General features: G+C 38.8%; 1 protein-coding gene across 3 annotated transcripts in view; it reads right to left on the minus strand.

Moving 5' to 3' along the window:
- Positions 1-313: 313 nt before the first annotated feature.
- The window catches only part of khdrbs2 (KH domain containing, RNA binding, signal transduction associated 2), a 66459-nt gene continuing 46063 nt past the window's right edge, over positions 314-20709 (minus strand). For 2 of the 3 annotated variants that reach the window (XM_087849721.1, XM_087849719.1), the window contains 6 exons: positions 11679-11761; positions 10951-11009; positions 6360-6456; positions 3856-3908; positions 1475-1568; positions 314-386 (listed from right to left, as the gene is read on the minus strand). In XM_087849721.1, coding sequence (XP_087705847.1) covers positions 6362-6456; positions 10951-11009; positions 11679-11761 — 237 coding nt within the window. In that variant the 3' untranslated portion in view covers positions 314-386; positions 1475-1568; positions 3856-3908; positions 6360-6361. Of the gene's footprint in view, positions 387-1474; positions 1569-3855; positions 3909-4985; positions 6457-10950; positions 11010-11678; positions 11762-20709 lie in introns of those variants that run through there. The other variant, XM_087849720.1, reaches the window with a different exon arrangement.

A 20709-nucleotide genomic window follows, 5' to 3' on the forward strand; every position in this document is an offset into this window, starting at 1 on the left:
ACCTCATCTGTTATAAACAACTACACAGGCCAACAGGAACTATAAGGAAGACGTAATATCAAAACAATCACTTGATGATCCGATTATTCCTCACAGAAATTATGGCTAACCTGCTTTAACACAGTTAAAGCAGGTTAGCCATAAAAGTTTGTGTTAAGAAAAGTTTCCTGCTATACCTGCAAAACTGGAGAAAGATTTACCAGAGTGTGAGAATTTCCTTTTAAATATAAATCAGATCACCTCTCAATGAATAAATATGAACGAAAAGGTTAAAAAAAAGAGCAAAGTAAATGATCATAGTTACCAGTATCTCCTTACCTATTTGTGATCTGTAATCTCTTTCCATCATGTTGCATCATCCCTTCTCTCCAAGTCCAAACTTATTTCTGTGTACAACAAACAGAGGAAAGACATGATCTTTACTTTTTCATCCGCAGAGATGCAAATCCAAGAGAACCTTTACTGATTTGGCATTTGTGTATTCTATTAGGAGTATTAAGGCTGCATAAACATTTTTGCCAAAGGTGAAAAACTTGGCAAACTATAAAAAAAGAGAGAAAAAAAAAAACAGCTGCTGGTTTTTATAGTGCCTGAGGCTGCAGCAAAGGTCTGCGCAATGTACAAGAATCACCATGGATACATGCGTGGACTAATGGCATCTGAGGAGATGCAAAGACAACTGCAAAATCTTCATGAGTTTAATTCTTTGTGCAAAAAAAAAAAAAAGTCACAATGAATAATGACTCATTTAAAAAAAAAAATCCCTTTTGTAATCTCAGTGTGGGAGCAGATTTATTAGCGGCATTCATTTTAAGAAATACATCAACATCCATAGCAGGCTTTGGGATTTCATCTCTTGGCTGGTCTTGAGCTGGCGGCAGGCTTGTTATGAAAATGGATCCGAGAGCACTTCTGGCAAAGGGGGCATGAACATCACTGAGATGCACAGAGTTTCCAGCAGCAATGATTACTTCCAACTCATAGGTGCAGATAAACAGGAGAGCTAGTTTTAAGAGGAAAAGTGCTACCGAAACTATTTATGATTCATATTGCAAATATAAAAATCAAACTTCAGCTATTTAATCTATAATTTATTCATAGCAGTCATGTAACCTCTGCACTTGTTCAAAGAAAAACTGATCAATCACGCGTAATCCTTTTAATTAACTGCAGTATCGCTGGAATGTTTTCAATGAAAATGCTGTTTTCTGTGGGTTCATTTAATAAGACGCACAATGCTGCGGCTCACTTCTAGCCTACAATATTACACTGTGAAAATAACCTTGGAAAATATCCTGTGTGACAACACTACTGGTGACGTACAAATTGACGACATCTTGTGAATATTGCATTATGTTGACACAAACATTCTTTATATATGTTCTCCAAATAATCATTTTCACCTTATTGCTTAGGGAGGCATTATATAGCTGTTTTGTCAGGTGATTTATGGAGGACGACACTGCGTACCTACCTAGATACTTCCCCAGCCAGTGAAGGACCTGAACTTGTTTGATGGCAAAGTGGAATCTTCAGGTCTGTAGGAGCCGTTTTCAATTCCTTCTGCTCTGAAGAAGAGTAAATAATGACAATGCAACAATTATGATTGTGTCTTAATTTTACAGTACATGACTTTTGTTAGAAATGTAGGACAATGTCAGTGTGGTAGTGTGAGGTATGTTTGAATGGCTTCTTGAAGAGGCTTGCTCAAAAGCAGTTCTTACCCCCGTCTATAGGTTATATATATGTCCACAATGGAAAGATGCACATCCACAATGTGAATCTCATATTCCACCTCATCCCAAAGGTGCTCTATTGTTTTGACATGTAGTAAATGTGGGGGCATTGTGGGTACAATGAATTGATTGACATGTTCAAGAAACCAGTTTGAGCTCTGTGACATGACACATCAGATGATGGGTACACTGTGGTCATAAAGGGATCAGCAACAATACTCAGGTAGGCTGTGGTGTTTAAATAATGCCCAGTTGGCACTAAAGTCCCCAAAGTGTGCCAAGAAACTATTCTCCATACCATTACCTATGGTATAAGGTAACTGGATCCATTCATGTTTACACCAAATTCTGACCCTACCATCTGGAAGTTACAGCACAAATCGAGACTTGTCTCACCATTTTTTACTGTCCAGTTTTGAGTGAACTGTAGCCTCAGTTTCCTGTTTTTTGCTGACAGACGATGAACCCAGTGTGGTCTTCTGCTGTTGTAGCACATCTGCTTTGAAGTTTGACATGTTGTAAAATAAGAGATGCTCTTCTGCAAACCTTGGTTATTCGGTTACTTGGTTATTTAAGTTAGTCTAGTCTTTCTATCGGCTCTGAGCATTTTCGCCCAGAGATGTGCTGCTCATTGGATATTTTATATTTACCGGACCATTTAAACCCTCGACATGCTTGTGTTCAGCGGGTTCTTGACCATGCTTAAACACCTAAATGCACTGGGTATCTGCCATTTGGCTGTGATTAGATATTTGTGTTAATAAGCAGTTGAAAAGGTGTACGTAATAAACTGGTTGGGTATAATAAAAATAATAATATCAATGATAATAATAATAATAATAATAGTAAAAAGAATTAGAGACTAATAGAAACAGTTTTTGTCCTTGATTAAAAGCAGTATTTTTTTCCCAGTGGGGACTTTTGCCCTTGGATGGATGGATGAATGACATTCATAACGGTATGTGCAACTGTTGTGATGAAGGTCTTAGATAAAGCAATGTTAATAATTAGTAAATGCTACAGCTGTAATAAGCTGTGTGTGTATTATTGTGGAAATGCATAATCAAAAATGATTGTAGCGTGAGAGGTGAAAATTCTCGATTCAATTCTCAACAATTCAGCACTAATATAAACAACTACTGATACAACTACTACTACATCTCACTAGGTGCATATATCTTGTTATGCATGACATGCACGGGTGTTACAAAACGCACCCTTCTATTGAAAAAAGTCAATAGAAGTGGACGAGTGATGAGTAAGTCAGCAGGTATCTGACCATAGGGATTAAGCGGAAGTGTATTTGCAGAGTAATAAAACAAAAACTGAAGTGAAAAATGCACACAGAGATACAATAAGAGCATTACTGAACAGCAGAAAGGAAATGTGCAATAACGGGTCCAGCTGAGACAAAAGCACGCAAGACTGACAGCATATAATCTTGGTAATAACACACACGTTGCTTTCTGCAACTCCAAAACCTCCCCCCTCATTTCTGCACATACAATTGATCTAAACATCTCGCCTTGTGCAGCGCAAATGCTTCACTCCGAGCCAATCTCATACAGTCAGTACTCTACCATTCTTCTAATCAGATGATTAATTACTTCTAATTATATTGCAGTTTTAGTTAGGTTCTGCTTCCTATACGTCTTTTGTTTCCATTATTTTAATTGCTTTATTGTGTTTTTAATGAGCTGTCAGACCTGTGAAAGCTCTCACACTTACAGCTAATGTAAACGAGCATTAATAGCGAATCTATCAGAATATTCCACGAGATGGAAATTATATTTCAATCCCTCAAGTGTGACACAGCCAGCCGCAAGAAAATATTGCTCTTAATCATAGAAATATAAACAAACATAATGTGGTTTATAATACTGTGCATAGTGAGCTAACGTTAAAACGAACATTCAGACATCAACATAAATGAGTTTTCAGGTGGTTTTAATGTGTCACCTTTGATTTCAAGTAAGCATTTAGAGTTTTTGCTGAATGGGCGAAAGGAATCCAGTGAGGAAACTTTCCAATCCTCTCCCAATTATGCCTCATTTACATGTTAAAAGTGTGAATCACTGATTATTTCTGCAACTGAGGTTGTGACAGTGTCTCCACTCACCTATTACATTCCTCTCCTCTTTGACCAAAACACACCGCAGTGTGTTTCCTTATCTACGGAGAAGAACAAATCAGCGTTATAAAGAATGAACCGGTCCTATGCATCATCACTAGTCCACAAGTATAGAATGCATGCATGCAATATTTACACACAACACTTGTTACATTCCATCACTGTGAAAAAAGTAAACCAATTCAAGGTATTATAAAAGTGACATTTTATTAGAATTACTTTTATACCACCGATGTGGTGTTTAGTTTGCCGAACAATATTTTAGTGTCTTTTTATTAAAATTTATTCTCTCTTTTATAACAGCTGAATTCCTTGTGGATCTAGTTAGACATGGGAAGGGATTTTAATTCAACAGTGCATTTATTTGGGGTTAAAACGGGCAGGTTTACTTTTTTTTAAGTGGAGGTTAGATTAGGATTATCATTAGGGTTACCTGCTTAGTGTTTAGTCTTCCTTTGAGTCCCGTGATCTACACTCTTAATGAGAGTCAGGCTTCAGGTGTACTAATCACAAAAGAGAATTCAAATTGCTAAATAGATCTCAGCTTCGATATTTAAAGAACGGAAAGTTACAGAGCAGGTTTCTCAAGTTAAATGACAGAAATGCAGAAAGGCGTTAGCAGAGACATTGATGAGTTGCTGAGGCCGTTGTTTTCCCCCCTCAGCAATGACATTCAATCAGAAGGTAAATACCAGCATCTAGATCCCGTATTGCCCACATGCTTTTCTTTAAGCTCCAAATGCTGAGAATTTTTAAGGCATTATTATGATAATATATGAGGACTTCTTACCTCTTTAAACGCCATATCAGAGTCAATCAGTGTCTGTTTAATGATGTAAAACTTCAGAGAATGAATTAAGAACAGAAATTTATTAGTTTCTTAAGAAAGTGATCAGATATTCAAGGATAACATACGGTGTTTTACAAATGATTCATTTGGGACAGGTTGGTGGGTTTTCTTTATGAAACGAGTTAGCCGTTACCTGCAAGCAGATGTTAGGTTTTAGAAACAAGAAGCTTGAATTGCGTCACGTATCGCGTTAACAAACTGCAGAACAATAGCAATTTAATGCTTCACAGGCTGCTATTTAGAAAGTCTTACACACTGTGTTGGAGGTTTATGCTGTTTTTATTAAATGCCTTATGTACAAATACAGATTACACACAGAACAAAGCACGCATTAGAAATTACACACTGTACATTGCTTTCAACCAAAACTGTGTTTTGCACGATCACGATCTCACATCATTTTGTATCATTTAAAGTCACAACATGGCCTAGGGTAATTTTGCCTGATATTTCAACATTAAACATTTTTTTAGAAGAAAATTTTAGGTCATTTAGACACTCTGCACTCAGGTCTTCAACTCTTCTTCAAGGATAGGTTTCCATTTGTTGCATTTAATGTTATTTGTGTTGAGGGGAGTGTTTAAACTTGCCGTTGGTTAGTTATAGTTTTTGCAATTCAAATCAAAGTTGCAGATTAGTTCTGTTCAGATAAAGTGAGAGAAAAGCAACAGTTTTTATTTTTACTATATCAAATCATCAAAAAAGTGGAAAAAAATTGCCTTGAAGAAATCAGTTTGAATTTCTCCATGAAGTAATTTAAATCAGACAGCAGCCACCAATCAGTGAACTCTGGAGAAAGGTTGAAGTTTCCAAAAAAAGAAAGTGAACACATTTTCTCCGTAGCTGTGGCTGGTTAAAGACTCATCCTGCCTGTAAAGTCACTGACAAAGAGCTAAGCTGGATTTTGTGGGCCGTTTTCCAAATTAGGAAAAAAGTGCCAATAGGGTTTGAATAACTTAAAAAAAAATACTCGCATAAAAGGGCAAAAGTAATTTCCCCCTAGACAAACTCGTATTTGAAGAACAGGCACAACTAAAATGAGAAAAAGTTTTGCTTGTTTTCCACATCTAGTAGCGTGTCACGGTGGATAAAAACGGACATGGCATCACTGGATGTTTCGCAACACCACGAAAAAGCCTCTGTTATGTGGGGCACCGAAGTCTCCTTAGCAATTAAAGCAAGTAGAGAGACGCAGCAGAGTTTTGATAGGCTCTCTAAGTCAAATTATGGCTCTATGATTGCCTGCTTTAACACAGTGAACAGGGGTTGGCTATTAAACCTTAGTAATCACTACATTAAAGACACTAAATGGAAACCAACTAGTCACGCAAATCCGACAAGAATAAATCTGCAGATTAATGTTTTAGGGCAGAGGGAGCTGGAATGAAGGGCATTTGAACAGCCAAGAACAACCTTCCTGCATATGGATGAGAACTGTTAAGTGTCTCTTTTGTTTAAAAAAAAAGGCTCAAACATCAGTATACTGCAATGATTGTGGCTTTATGTGCTTTATGGGGGTGGGGGTGGGGATTTTCTTTTTACTTTCTGAAGAAGATGGGCCAAAAATAAAGTAACTGTTACAACATTTATAATGGATTTAAAAAATAGATATAAATAGCTGAGAATTGGAGGTCTGGACCACCTTTAGTATCTGCCATAAGGATGTTTTCTGTAGCCTCCTCGCGTCAGCCGTAAAACAGGGGCTTTGAGACTGGCTCGGGTAGTTCCCCACTCCTCCTCTGCAGATTAAAGCAAACAAACGGTGAAAAAAAAGAGTTAAAAACGCATTGCAGAAAGCTGCTGCATTCACAACGGAAACGCCATGTCACAAAGGCAAACTGTCTCTCTTCTCTAGCCTCTCCTAAATCTATTTTACCAAAGACAAGAAAATTTAAGCAAGCAAATTATATCCCAGGTACTATGGGGGCTTCTCTTCACACAAAATTAATTTCATGAGCTCTTTGCCCTCTGACGGACCAACGCTGAGATTCGACTGTCAGCAGCTCCTTCCTTAGAGCCAAATTACATAAAGATGCCCACCTCTGCTGCGAGGCACAACGCACCGCTCCCAAATAAGAAAGTGTTTATGAAGCAGAAAATCAAATCATTGCCCCGTTGGTTTAGGTTTGGTCTGACCTCAACACCCCAGTGCACAACTCATTGTGCTGAAAATGAATGAGCCCGCAGACCTGCTGTGGCATCCGGCTTATCGCCGTTGTCATGTGACAAGGTTGTAACTCGACTTCTGGTGATTTATGCAATTTTATTTAAATAGCAGTTAGATGTTTCTTAATGTTTTTAGTTGAAATCCAGAGTCTCCTTTATAAAATTTGGAGCAGGTGCTGATTTGGAAATTGCAAACCGGCGTTTTTTTCTTCTTTTTTTTTGCGAGTTTGTTTTTGGGCACAGCAAAGGTTAGTCAGCCGATAATAACAGCTTTCTGGAATAAGCCTTTGAAGGCACATACCCAAAAGGCAAAACAGTCCACCTCTGCAATAGGCACTGGTTAGCCCCATGAGCTTCCACTGGCACATTTACTCCTCTGGCCAAATGCAGCGAGGAGCCAGGAAGGTAGGAGGAATGTGATGCACACAGAAGTGGCTCCCTGGGTGAAGATGATTGCAAGTGGGCCGAAACCACAGTTTTCTTTTTCTTTCCTGGCTGTGAATTTTTTTTTTTTGTATAGCAGTGCAGCAGCAGTGTCAGCCAGGAAAGTGTGGTCATCACAACATTTTTTTCTTGTCAGGATTTACTTTAAATCAAATCAAAGGATTTTTGAGAATGTTTTCTTTCTTAAATTCTACTATTTGCCCATGAATGTAGGGTATTACCTTTAGTAATGCAAATACTTTAGTGGGAACTGTCTTTAGTGAAAACTTCTCAAAATACAGAATGATGGATAGTGCTGACGAAAAAATCACTGATGCTAGATATCATATAAAAATATGACACTATGGAGGCATGTGACACACGACACAGGAGCTCTAGTTTTACACTCCAACTCTATTCACCTCCAAACATAAACTGAGCACATTGCACCCAAACACAGCAGAACCCTTCCTCCCAGCTTGGGTGTTAGTGGAGCCCTCTAGTGGGTCGCCACAGATGCCCCCCTTGAACACCCAAACAATCCAGGACCCGGGGCTTAATCAAATGTCCAGAACGGCTGAAACGGGGAGTCCGAGAACTGGCTGTGGGTCCACCAGGCCAGGAAAGACATGCCGAACCCTCCGGTGGCCGGACGAGCGCCGGCGGGCACCGAGCGATCTCAGAGGGAGGGTCAGAGTCCAACGTCCCGGCAGCAGGTGGGCGGTCGCGGCAGGGGGCATGGGCCAACACCACAGGAGCATTCTGCAGAACGTGTGCAGGCTTAAGGCGGTCCACTGAAACTACCTCCTGCCGTCCCCCAAATCCAAAACAAAATGCTTGGGACCTGGTGCAATAACCCGAAACGGGCCGTCGTAAAGCGGACGCAAGGGGGGTTGATGGGCGTCACGGCAAACAAAAATGAAAGGAGAAGATTCCAACGACCGCTGAACAAAAACATCTGGCATGCAGTGGTGCACGGGGCCAGGGACAGAGAAGGGGCCTCCAGGGGAGCGGAGAGCTGGCACCGAGACATCAAAACATGGGGAGGGGGGTTCTCAGGCAAAAATTCCCTGGGGGATGCGGAGGGGTTGCCCAAGGACCAGTTCAGCAGGAGAAATGCGCAACCCCAACAAAACCCAAGGCAGACGGTCAACCCAGTTACCACTCGTTAAGGAAGCACGGAGCGCGGCCTTGAGTGACTAGTGAAACCGCTCGCACATCCCGTTAGCCTGCGGGTGGTATGCCGTGGTGCGGTGGACCTTCCATCGCAGACCAAAGTTCCGACACAAACTGAGGGCCTCTGTCTGAGGTAATGTCAGCAGGGGGACCAAAACGCTTGCTAGCCACGTGCTGAATGTCTGTAGTAAACTCTGATATTGCCGCCAACTGACGCTGCTGGCGCGCACTCCAAGGATCAGAAACCTTGGACTTGGCAAAAGTCAGGCTTATGTTCAACGTATGCGGTAAAATTGCGGCCCTCGAGGAAAAATCGAAAATGTTGCGTCGCTAGATGAAGAGCCAACAACTCTCTGTCGAAAACACTGTACTTGCGCTCAGATTCTCGGAGCGTGCGACTGAAAAAGGTGAGGGGCTGCCAGATGCTTAAATCTTTTCATAAGTGGTGCTCAAGGTTCTACAATTTACACAAGTTGGAAAGATCTCTCAGGGCCAAGATCATCAATTGAAACAATTGTACGTAATTTTGATGTGTAAGTGTTTACAATTAGGGTGTGTCACTACTTTACCAACCCAACTTTAAATGAAAAGAAAAGGTTCAGGATCAATAAATCTACTAACCTCCATAAACTGCAAACTGCTGAAACACCAGCATCACTGTAACGTGAGTTTGACATTGCCATGGGAAGAGAGAGCACATCGACAAGTCAAATGCTGTCTGGAGAAGTTTTGTCTTTAGACAAGACAAAGATTGAGTTGTTTAGTCAAAATGACAGGAGGAACTTTCAAGCATGGTGGTAGTAACATCATAGTCTGGCTGTTTTGCTGCCACTGGTACTGGTACATGACAAGGAGGATGCAAAGAAGTAGTGGAACTACCTCCTCTATCTACAAATTAATATCTTTGATCAACAACTAGGCAGCTGAAATGCGGAAACAGTTGAATGATCCCATAAACAGAACAAATTGATTTTGAAATGGATAAATTAGGCCAACATAAAGCTTACTTAATGGACTTCCCAAAGCTCCAACCTTCGCCTGTGCTTAAAAGCCGGCTCAATGCCAGGACACCAGCCAATTTAAAAGACCACTATCAATTCTGTTAAGAAGAGCAGTAAACTATCCAGCCACAATTATGCCAGAATAGTCCTGATGGCTACCAAAAGTGTCTGTTTAAGGTATAACTTATTAATGGACAGTTAGCCAAATATCAGTGGGGATATGGTATACATTTAAGCCTGTATGTACTCTTTTGATCCTGTGTGGATCACAACAGAAAATCCAAAATAAATTCAAACCTGTGGACCCAATTCTTTCTTTTTAAACTCATTAAAGATGTATGCTGTATAATCATTCCACCCAGGAAAAAGAAAAGTTTGAAGAAGTCACAAAGAGCCCAAATTACCATGAAACAAATGCCCAACACTGTCTGTGTCATTCAGCCCTTCTGATCACATCTGTAGATTATGGTCGTGGTTATCTGTGGTTTTGTATTCTGATGTCGCCATCGTAGTTTTTTGATAACAGACATGAGAGCTGGCTGAAAAACAATGAACACTGAATCCTTTTATAGTGGCAACTTTTCAGTGAAAAGTTAGCCAAGCCCTGGAGCATACTCTGGTTTATCATCTATTTGAGTCTAAAAGAGAGTATAATTAACAGAAATATGCATCATGTCTTATTAAACAAGTGCAATCAGACAGCACAACTCCCGCCAAAGGGCAAGGGCTATACTAAAACATTTATGTTTTATGCTAATGTCAGTATTGGTAATATTGAAATCCTGAATAATGACAGAGTTGTTTTCACAGATTACTTGTGCTGATGTCAGCATTGCTAATATAGAAATGTAGTGTAGAATATTAATTCTTTTGTGTCATTGTGTATTCATAAAATGTTTTTACTTAAAAACAATGTTTTAAAGAGCTCAGAAAAAGAAAGTGTTAATGTCCCCCAAATAAATTTTTGAGATGTTCCAGGGGAAACTAAAGCTTTTTCCTAATTTCCCGAATGACCCTGATTTTCGACCTATGACCTTGAAGCGTTACATATTAAATGGTGTATTTTATTACCTTAACCCATGATGATTGGAGAAATATTTGGCTTCTATAAGCTGTAAAAACTCGAGATTTCAGACCTGGATGCCATAAACAGTCGATGTACAAACTAAAGAAAATCAGGATCAAAGAAAATCAGCACATTGTTACAGCTGAGAAACTGGAACTGCAGAGCACAGTGCAAGGTGAAAAAGGACTTCACCATTTAATCAGCCATCCAGCTGCCAAATCATTTTTATGAATTGACTAATCAAATAATCAACCCATTTTCTCATTTTTAATAATGGGGTTGTGTTGCATTTTAGCTGGATTCAACAATTTATAGTGAGTATCAGTACTGAAAAGTGAGGATACATGAAAAAGACAGTGACTCATTTCTGTTCTTGTCGGTATAAAATAAGCTCTACTTACCATAGTTGTTGTAGGATTCATCACTGGTTCCCTGCCCATATTCATAATAGTCTGAAATGCTGAAAGCAGATGGAGCGAAAACACGGGTCAAAGAAAAAAATAATAAGCTGCAGACGACTTTTCTTTTTTGTCAAATAAGGAATAAATGTGATTTCTTTGGGAAAAAAAAGGACTGCAGTTCTATTATCAACAAGACCAAACACTTTTTACAAAATCTCTCAGTAGTCCTCTCCACTGTCTGTGTCACTCAGCCCTTATCTATTAGTCCTTAATGAAGAGACAGATCTTTAAAAAGTGGTCATAAACATATCTTCAACCACAGAAGGGCTAAGTTATTCCTAGAAAAGCTGGGCAAATTTTAACAAATTTTACTCCATTTGTTGGGGACTCAGCTGCGGATTTAGTGCATCACTAAATATTTACAGCAGCATGATGGTGTATGTGGGATTAACTACTGTGCCCATGTTGCTCAAGTTGCTCACTGATGTGTTTTTAACAGACAACAGACGTCTCTGGCACACTTTTATCAGGCTTTAGTATACACACATACTGTAGCTTTGCTGTTAGGATCAAGTCATTGTTGGTTTGGGGATTTCTTGCTCTAATGTACACCTGTGATGGCCCAGCTGGTCACAGTGGACCTTAAACATGCTGTATTGTAACAACAGATGGATGGTAACTAAGAAAAGTTGAAAAAGCCTTTCCTGCTGTGTGTGCGTTAACGTTACCTCTTTGACTGATTGCTGTAGTTATCTTCATAGGCTTCATAACTCTCATCATCATACTCTCCACCGTATCCGTCGTCGTAGGCCTGCGAGGGAACACGCGGTAAGCATTAACATTGACTTGTCTCCACATCTCTATCCAGTCTAACTGGTTGGAGATAAATAATATAAAAATAATCAATAGTTAGTTCCATGGGCAAACTATATTACAGTGAGACAGTAATGGGAGAGGAAACAGAAAAATTAATGTCCAACAGGGATTATTGATTAAGGTTCGCAGGGAGCATGTCTCACTGGTAGAGCTTATTGGACACCTTCTGAGTCTCAAGCTGCAATATGGATCTGCACTATTGATAAGTAGCTATTCAGAAAATAAGCACAAAATACAGCCAGGAGCTTTACACTCGTGTTCGATAACAATACAAGTGGCTAAACAGCATGCAGCCCACAGACAAGCCCTAAAGTTAGATATTTTGCCAACAACCTGGTGTGTAAGTATTAGAAACCACTTAATATATATATGTATATATATATATATATATATATATATATATATATGTATATATATATATATATATATATATATATATATATATATATATATATATATCATTTATTACTTGTCAGAGTCTGCACGTAGAAAATGATTCTTATTACAGATCCCCTAGTTGTGCCTCAGATGGTGTGTTAATCCAGTTTGTGCCTGTTTACTTCTACAGAGGATTCTTCTCAGCTTATTTATGCAGGGACCCTGTTTTTGGATCGGTTCAAATAAGAATTAACATTCAGAAGAGGGAAGCTCAGAAAGCCTGGTTAACAGGTCTCAGTCATTAAATCCTCTAATATTTCATCCGTTACAGTGACATGCGAACATATTCCTTAAGTGTTTTGTCATATTAGTATCATCTGTTCTTTCCCACTGTGAAGGCTGTCACTTTCTAATAAATCACTTTTAGTTTCTTTTGACTTACGACTCAAATCTCTTTAAACAGAACACAGTTATCAAGCTACCAAAACACAGCTCTGAAAAGAGAGAACTTGACCAAAAAAAACACTCATTAGGATGGGTTTTAATTGCTACTGTGCACTCTGGGGAATGAAATGATATGAACTGATATGATGGCATAGTGGACCTTTTCCATGGGTTTTGCTCCTTGAGAAACTTTCTGGAGGAGATTTTTGATCTGTGCGAATTATTGCAGGAACCAACAAAGGTCAGAAATAGATTCAACCTCCTCTGACTTTCAAAAATTATTATTTTTTATTTATAGTTATAAGCTGGAAGTGAACATCACTGAAAGATAAGGTGCTGTGCCCTTAAAGACGGGGCATTATTTATTGTGAAGCATGAGGAGCGTGGTTTAGAAGCACTGCATATGTCACGTCCTGCATAAAATATATAGAATTTGATGGAAAAATGTGCATGTCAGTGCAGAAATTCTGACTGATGCTTACAAATGTTTTGGAGAAGGTAGCTAAATGAAGTACATAAGACTATTTCTTGACTATCTTGACTATAAATTCTGTGTTTTATTATCAAACTATTATAAAACTGCTAAACATCTGGTGCTGCTTCACAAGTTTGTTCCCAAAAGCTGAAAAACACAGAAGAGAACTGGAGCTGATTTGGTGTGGGCAACAGAGCGTTGAATTGCAGGAGATGCCAGAGTGCATCAGGTGGCAGATTCTGCAAAATCTGGCTTGTCCTTACCAGACAGCAACCACAAGCATCCTGATTTCATGTCATGTAATCACATCAGCTAACAAAATAATAATCATTTTATTTCTTAAAAACAGAATTGTGGAGAAATGTAAGGATTTATGTCTTCTAATACATTACTGCAAGGATTTTTAATAGATTTTCAGAAAAATCCCTTTATCGAAGCTATTGGAACAACTTTTCAGTGTTTCTCTCCGGTAAAAACAAGTCAGTCTGCACCTAAGATACTAAAACAAACATAAGCACACTATTTATCATTCTGTGTTTTACTAGATTTGATTTATTTATTGCTTTTCTTGCATCGATACACCACTAAAGAAAGTCATAAAAGAATGACATGAAGCACACAGTGCTCCTGAGTATGGAACCCATGCCTTTCTGCTCCCCAGTGCCCCCTCAACCACTTGGCAATCATATGATGTTGGCATCTGTGTGATTTTGACTGCTATGTACTTGTTTATATGGCTGAATTAAAGCATGAGGAACAAAACAAAAGCAATGAGTCACGGTATACTGACTGGTCCACAACAGAGAATATCTTCACTTTCTTTAATTCCAGGAACTGTAATAGCTGCTGCAGATATCAGCCTCACATAATTATTTTATTTCTAACTCGCCCTCTAATCCCCGCAAGAACATAATGTCAGACAATATTCACGAGGGACCTGCATCGACTGTTTATTGTTAATCGCGTCAGTCTGGTCGATAGAAAACGATGCTTTTAAGTTGATTATGATTAATAAGAAGAAGCGATGTCATATTTTATTTGTTAAAGTGAAATCTGAAATAGCGTTCACCTTTTGGGGAGCCGCGGATCACTTCCCACTTCTGAAACCAAACGAACACCTTTATGTTAAACGATCTGCCTGAAGAGAGCACATTATTCTGCTGTATGGTTTATTCATGACGGCAGGGATAATCAGACCCAGCAGACCAAAGGTTCATGTAAACAGCATAACCTGAAACTGGAGTAAGGCCAAAGGGTGTGCAGAACAGTAGACTAAGGTATTGTCTCTTTTTGTAATTGTTGGATCATGCTCATTTAAAGAGGTTTAGTGGAGTTTAAAGTGCTTACGCTTCTTTTTCATCATGATCTAATCTCTTCTAATCCTTTCCAAGCTTGCTATTTCGAATCAAGCTTTACTATGATACATGCAAGTGTTCAGTTCCTTTTAAAGGCTGAATGGATTTTAAATCAGCAGAATAAAATGTGTTGAAAGCTTCAGTGAAACTGGTTGATGGCGGACGGGAGCTTCATAGCTCAATATTCCTCCAAGTCTGCCTGTAATAAAAGAACATATACAGTCTATGTAATGGAGTAATTGCATCTTGTATTAGGTGTGGCTGCTTCTGGTAATGCTCTCTGTCACAAAAGCATAGCTATCAGCGTGAAGGACATCAAGTACAGCTATACAAAAGAAATTACATTCAAAGCACTAGTACACACTCTCCATCTCCTGTCGGGAAATGATGATTCAAAGTCCTCTGGTTCCTGTGTGGCTTTATTTGTGTGAACACGAATTTGACTAAATTAAAGTTAGGGATTATGTCAGGGATTAAGTTGTTCTGGGGATCCTATATTTCTCTTTTTTCTTGCATGAGTCTTTCCTCACAAAGGCAAAGAGTCAGAGACATGCATATCTAAGTAATTAACCATTTTGTTAGCAATCCCACACGAAAAAAAAAAAAATTTTCACACTGGACCACAAATATAAGAGGGGATTATTTTCAGTCAGCTGTGAAATAATCATTTAAAAAGACTTCCATCATTGCTGCAATGTAAAGTCATGGAAAACTTGCAGTATATTTATTTTAAGGATAACAGGACTTGTGTCACTGTTACGGATACAAAAAAGAGAAATATAAAATCAATAAATGATACAGAGGGAGAATTCATCCTAACATCCCACAGCCCAATTTACTGTTGAGGCTACTTGTTTACAAGATAGATGTGTGCGTGCTCAGCTCACCAGAAGGCGAGTATTCATTGTCATGGTCCCTGGGTCCTGGACCAAGGGGTTTGAGTTTTTGTGAGTTCACTGTTGTGTTTTGAGTAGGATTTATTTTTGGCTTCTTTGTGAGTTCTTTTCATCTTTGTTTTCCTGCTTTAAGTTGGGATTCCAATGGGATTCCTTTATATGTTGAGTCCTTAGTTCTTGTTAGTTTAAGTTACTGATGATTTTGTGGCGTTTGTTTTCGGTTAGTTTCCCTCTGTTCCCTTTCTGTCCCTCTGTCAGTGTTGTTCATGTGTTTGTCTTTTGCCTTGTTCAAGTTCATCTGTTTCCCCTGTTTAGTTGAGTCTTACTTCCTGTTTTATTTTGATAGCTGTTGGTCTTTTCTATAGTGTCTAGTTTTACTTCCTTTAGCATTTTCATAATTAGTTTTAGCTTAGTTTTGTTGTTGTTGTTGACGTTTCTATTTTCCCTAATTACCTCATGCGTATGTATAGCTTCAGTCTCTCATTCTGTTGTTGTCAGAGTGGCTGTTTATCTTTCCTGTTTGTCATCCCAGTGTTTGTTCCCTCGTGTTTGTTCCCTTCTGTCTTCTGACTTTGAATTTGGCTGATTTTCAATTACGCTCATGGACTTCAGTAAACCACCAAATAAAGGTTGTTGTTTTTTTAGTTTATTCTACCCTGCATTTGTCTCCTTTTCCCTGCATACAAAGCCAGTGCAAAAAAGTATACCTGCAGAAAAACACAATGAAACTATCAGTCATGGACTGGCCTCCCCAGAGCCCGGACCTCAACATTACTGAAGCGGTGTGGGATCATCTTGACAGATAATGGAACACAAGGCACCTAACATCCAAAGATGAGCTTTGAACGTCCTTCAAGACTTAAAGCCTAAAGAACTATTCCTGAAGACCACTTAAAGAAATGACAAGAAAGCTTTCATTCAGGCTGCGTTGAAGAACAAAGGTGGTGATAACAAATATTGACTTTCAAGCTCATTAGAGTTGTACAAACTCTATTCTCGCCTTATATAGTGTGTCTCAATGTGTGTTTGCACATTTCAGTAACTTGCTCCACCTATTTCCCATTTTTCTAGCAAAATGCAAATAAGTGAAGGTTAACTCAACACTTTGTATCTTACTATAATTCACAAAATCTAAGTCTTTGTGTTTGTTGCTGTGGGGAGGGAGGAGGAGGGATACAGGAGGTAATCAACTTTCAAAATAACAACACTGATCCGGCCGGGTGGAGTCAAACGATGATTTTTAATGACACGCGTGGGGAGATCACCGCTGTACGCAGACAGCACCGATCCCCAACTTACAGAGCATAAGCAGATGCTTTATATACCATCAGGGCTTATATTTACTGACGCCCCTTAAACTTCACTCAGATACAGTTCATACATAGGTTTCAAAATCACAATGACTTTTAACACAGTTTAAAAATAACATTGTCTCCGTCTCCACAGCAGATGCTTCCTGTCAACATTCTGACTTTCACTTCTCGTCTGGAACACCAGACCCACACCCTGCAAGAAACTGTTCCTCTTTTTGCAGAGACAATTTTGCAGTTGCAAGCAAACATGACTACCTCACCTCACCAGCTGTAATAAAGGCTAATTGGGTACCAATATGTTTAAACATCTGAATTCACTATCAATACTGTAAACTGTATGATTAATGCAATGGTAATGATGATGATCATTAACAATAGCAGCAAAATATTTCTCTAATCCCTACAATCCTCTAAAACCTCTAGAAGAAGCACTTGATTTAAGAGCAGTTTCTTTTAATCTGTTCACATCAAAAACAAAAATAATACACTGAAATTTATATTGAATTAATCAATGGATGTCACCACTAAACATTAGCATGCTCTGTTAACCAGCTGATTTTGTTAAAATGCCTTATATTAACAGTAGTAATGTAGCAATAAATAACTTAATTTCACCTCAGCATACCATTTGCTATCTTTTTATAAGCAGATATAAAAAAAGATGGATATTGTGTCCAAGGCGACATATTAAGTCAGCCATATTTTCCTAATAACAACAGGGGTCGACGAGAGTTGTACAGAATCAATTGAGAAAATGACCTTTGAGTTAATGGTTTCTGATGTTAGTTTGAAGTCTTATTTAATACAGCAGGACCTTTATTTTACAAATAAGACTTTTATTTAAAAAGGGAAAGTAGCAGAGTATGCTTTACCGTGTGGCCACCTTGTGATTGACAGGTTTCTACTCTATAAGCATGCAGCTTCCTCCATTTCTAAGTATGAAATGCTTACTCACCGCTTACTCATGAGCAAAATGGCAAAGACTAAAACGCTCAACTTCAGCCTTTAAAACGGTAGTTCACAAACCGATGGTGAGATTATAGTAGCCACCTCCATCTTTTATGTGCAAACAGCAATGTTATGACTGTTCATGAGTCATGAAGGAGCAGTTTTGTTTTGGCATCTGAAGTTGTGTTTATGATGGATTATACTACCGCTTACAATTGCACTGTGTGATGACGACCCAGAGAAGTCTATCCACTGAAGAACACAATGAGATACAGTTGGAAAGCTGCAGAAAAAGGTAGGTTAACCTTGTCGTAAGACATTTCTTTTTAGAGCTAAACTATATCTGTATGTTTCAAATGACAGAGTTTGCAATAAAAGCATCACAGGGGATATGCAGCATTCAGTGATTCAAAACTCAAAGAAGAAAATATAAAAACGTTTACCCTTTCCTTTCTTCGATTACTCCTGACCTTAGCATTAGTTTCATGAACAAAACATGCAGATCTGAAGAGGTGCTATGTGTAAATACTGCTCCCTCTAATTAATGAGGCTTGATTCCTCTCGTTTGACGTTCATCTGTAAAAACAATTAACACTGCTCCTTTTCAACAAGGCAGAGGACATAAATCAAATGTTAACACAAGGCTGGAGAGTTCTCGCTCAGTGTAATTAGGACAGCGAGAACCTAAAGGCCCTTAGCACTGTGCTTCATTATCAATTGACAACCTGTATGTCCCCTGACAGTGACTGATCTTCATAGGGAGCAGCCTGTGAATGCTTCTCCACGTGGCAGGAATGTGGGGGGAAATGAGATTTGCAGCCTTTTGTCTCACTGAATAGATGTTGCTGTTCGCTGCTTTCTACCTGTGCAAATTCAATCAGCATGCACCTTTTGTTGTTTCGAACGCACATAAAATACGAGTTTACTTCCGAACGCTACTCTTGAAATTGTGCCATGGCAAATTTGATAGGATGATAATATTTACTACATTGAATAATTACGATGAGATCAAACCTTGATTACTTTAGGGACATTAAGCAATCGCTCTAGGTTTAGGGATGCTCAAGAAGACAATAAATAAATACAACAGACATTTTTTGCTTTGAAAATGTTTGTCTGCGTATACCCTCACAGGTAGCTTAAGTCCCTGATGATACAGCTGAGGCTATAATGCATTCTACCTGAGTCTTTACCTCTACTTAATAATCCAGAGGAAATGTGTCATACATCTGTTTTAATGAACGGGAGAGTTCTGCATGAAGAATTTCCATAATTAATATAACAAATGTGAACTCAGCACTGTATCTGAACCTATTGTTATGAAGCAATTATAGCAGATGTGCATCCCACCCACAATGGTGCCCTTAGAAAACTGCCCTCCTTTAAGCAATACTCAGAACCTTACAAATCTTAGACATCTTTTATGTTCATGCACTAGATGATATGGCGAGAATTTTTCCTCCCTTTTCAAAAGGGTGTCCTTTTGCTTTTTTTCCACAGTTGATAGATTAGAGTTTTTTTCTTCAAAGCCTCCCAAAGCTCTGTGTTTAATCACATTATGGCATTTCCCGCGCTGCCTCGGTATGGTTGCAGGGCTCAGGTTTAAAAAACCGAGCAATGCGTTTCAATTTTTACCAGCAATTTGTACAATTCATGGTCTGCTGTCAGGGACGAAACACTGTATCACTCTCAGACTCCTCTCTTCTGTCATCAGCCCTGACATTAAAAGATAAGATTTGATCTAGATGGGATCTGATCTTTAACTAAGGCCATGGTCCCAGTCTATACAAAATTCCATTCATCACATCTTTAATCTTCCTCTGCTCTCCATCTGCACTTTTCACATGGAGTAACTTATACAGATTACAGTGTAATGTTTCTCTTCTGCTCTTTCTAGGGGATCAGTAAAATTCATTCCTTAATACTTCCACCAATGCCAGTAGGTAATGGCTATTAATGGTAATTTTAGCACTTCAGCAGCGACTTAAATTACAAACCTCAGTGCAACACCTACAATGACATTTCTGAGACGAGTAACTTTCTTATTAATGTCTCAAAAGAGGGGAAATCTAGACGATCTTCCAGGATTCAAAGCTTTAAATCCCACAATGGCAAAAACACGTAGCCAGAAAAGTGTTGGCACATCAGATCAGATACTGTAAGAGCCCAGTAGGGAGAAGAAGCTCCTGTGGTGTGACTACAATACATTTAATAATAAGAGCAATTCCAACTGTGCTTTGTGGAAAACATGAACATCCTTAAAACAAAATCATCAAAAGCAGCCTACATGGTTGGGAAAACTAAAAAAAAAGCCACATCCCACTGTACTCCAAAACCTCGATGGGGAAAAGACATTTTGTCTGGAACAGTTGTAAAACAATCAAAAATACAAACTGACACTGAAGACAGTGGCTGCTCGCTGGAATTGTAGATACCTTATCACTGAAAAACAGGCTTCTTTCCCTGGATAACAGATCTGGATTTTGAGCACTTTCACATTAAAATATGGTAGAAGGGAGATTCATTTTGCAGCAGCTTCATGCAGACCGGCTGCTGATTGCTTAGATACATTATTAATAAACATGACAAATATCTATCAGACAAACTGAGAAAAGGTTAACCCAGCATTAACTGTTTACATGTTAAATTATTTTCCTCTGTTTATTAAAATGTATCAAGGTATAGATGAAAAACTGAAAGCGAAGCCTACTTAGGTTGAGTGTATTATGGGTGTTTTTTTTATAATCTTACTAAAAATATAAGGAACACCAAACCTTAAAGGACCAAAAGGATGGCCTAGTGATTGCAAACAGATTAAAGTTTTACTAAAGGGCTTATCGGTTTATCTGAAATGATGCAAAAAGCCTAGCGGCGCTTAACTGTAGTACACGGAGATCTGCACCAGACACACAGCAGATGTTCAGGGTGCACTTCATCTGCAATATGTTAATACATTGTCTCAAAAGTGAAAGCCTGGCTGTCATCATCTCTGGATTAGGAGCGTTTCAAATGTCAGCACGTGAAGAATCTGTTAGAAACACCGTTTAAACGTGTTCCGCGGACTCAATGTCTAG

Source organism: Neolamprologus brichardi, chromosome 13 (genome assembly GCF_056152115.1).
Source record: "Neolamprologus brichardi isolate AB-2024 chromosome 13, ASM5615211v1, whole genome shotgun sequence".
Taxonomy (NCBI): domain Eukaryota; kingdom Metazoa; phylum Chordata; class Actinopteri; order Cichliformes; family Cichlidae; genus Neolamprologus; species Neolamprologus brichardi.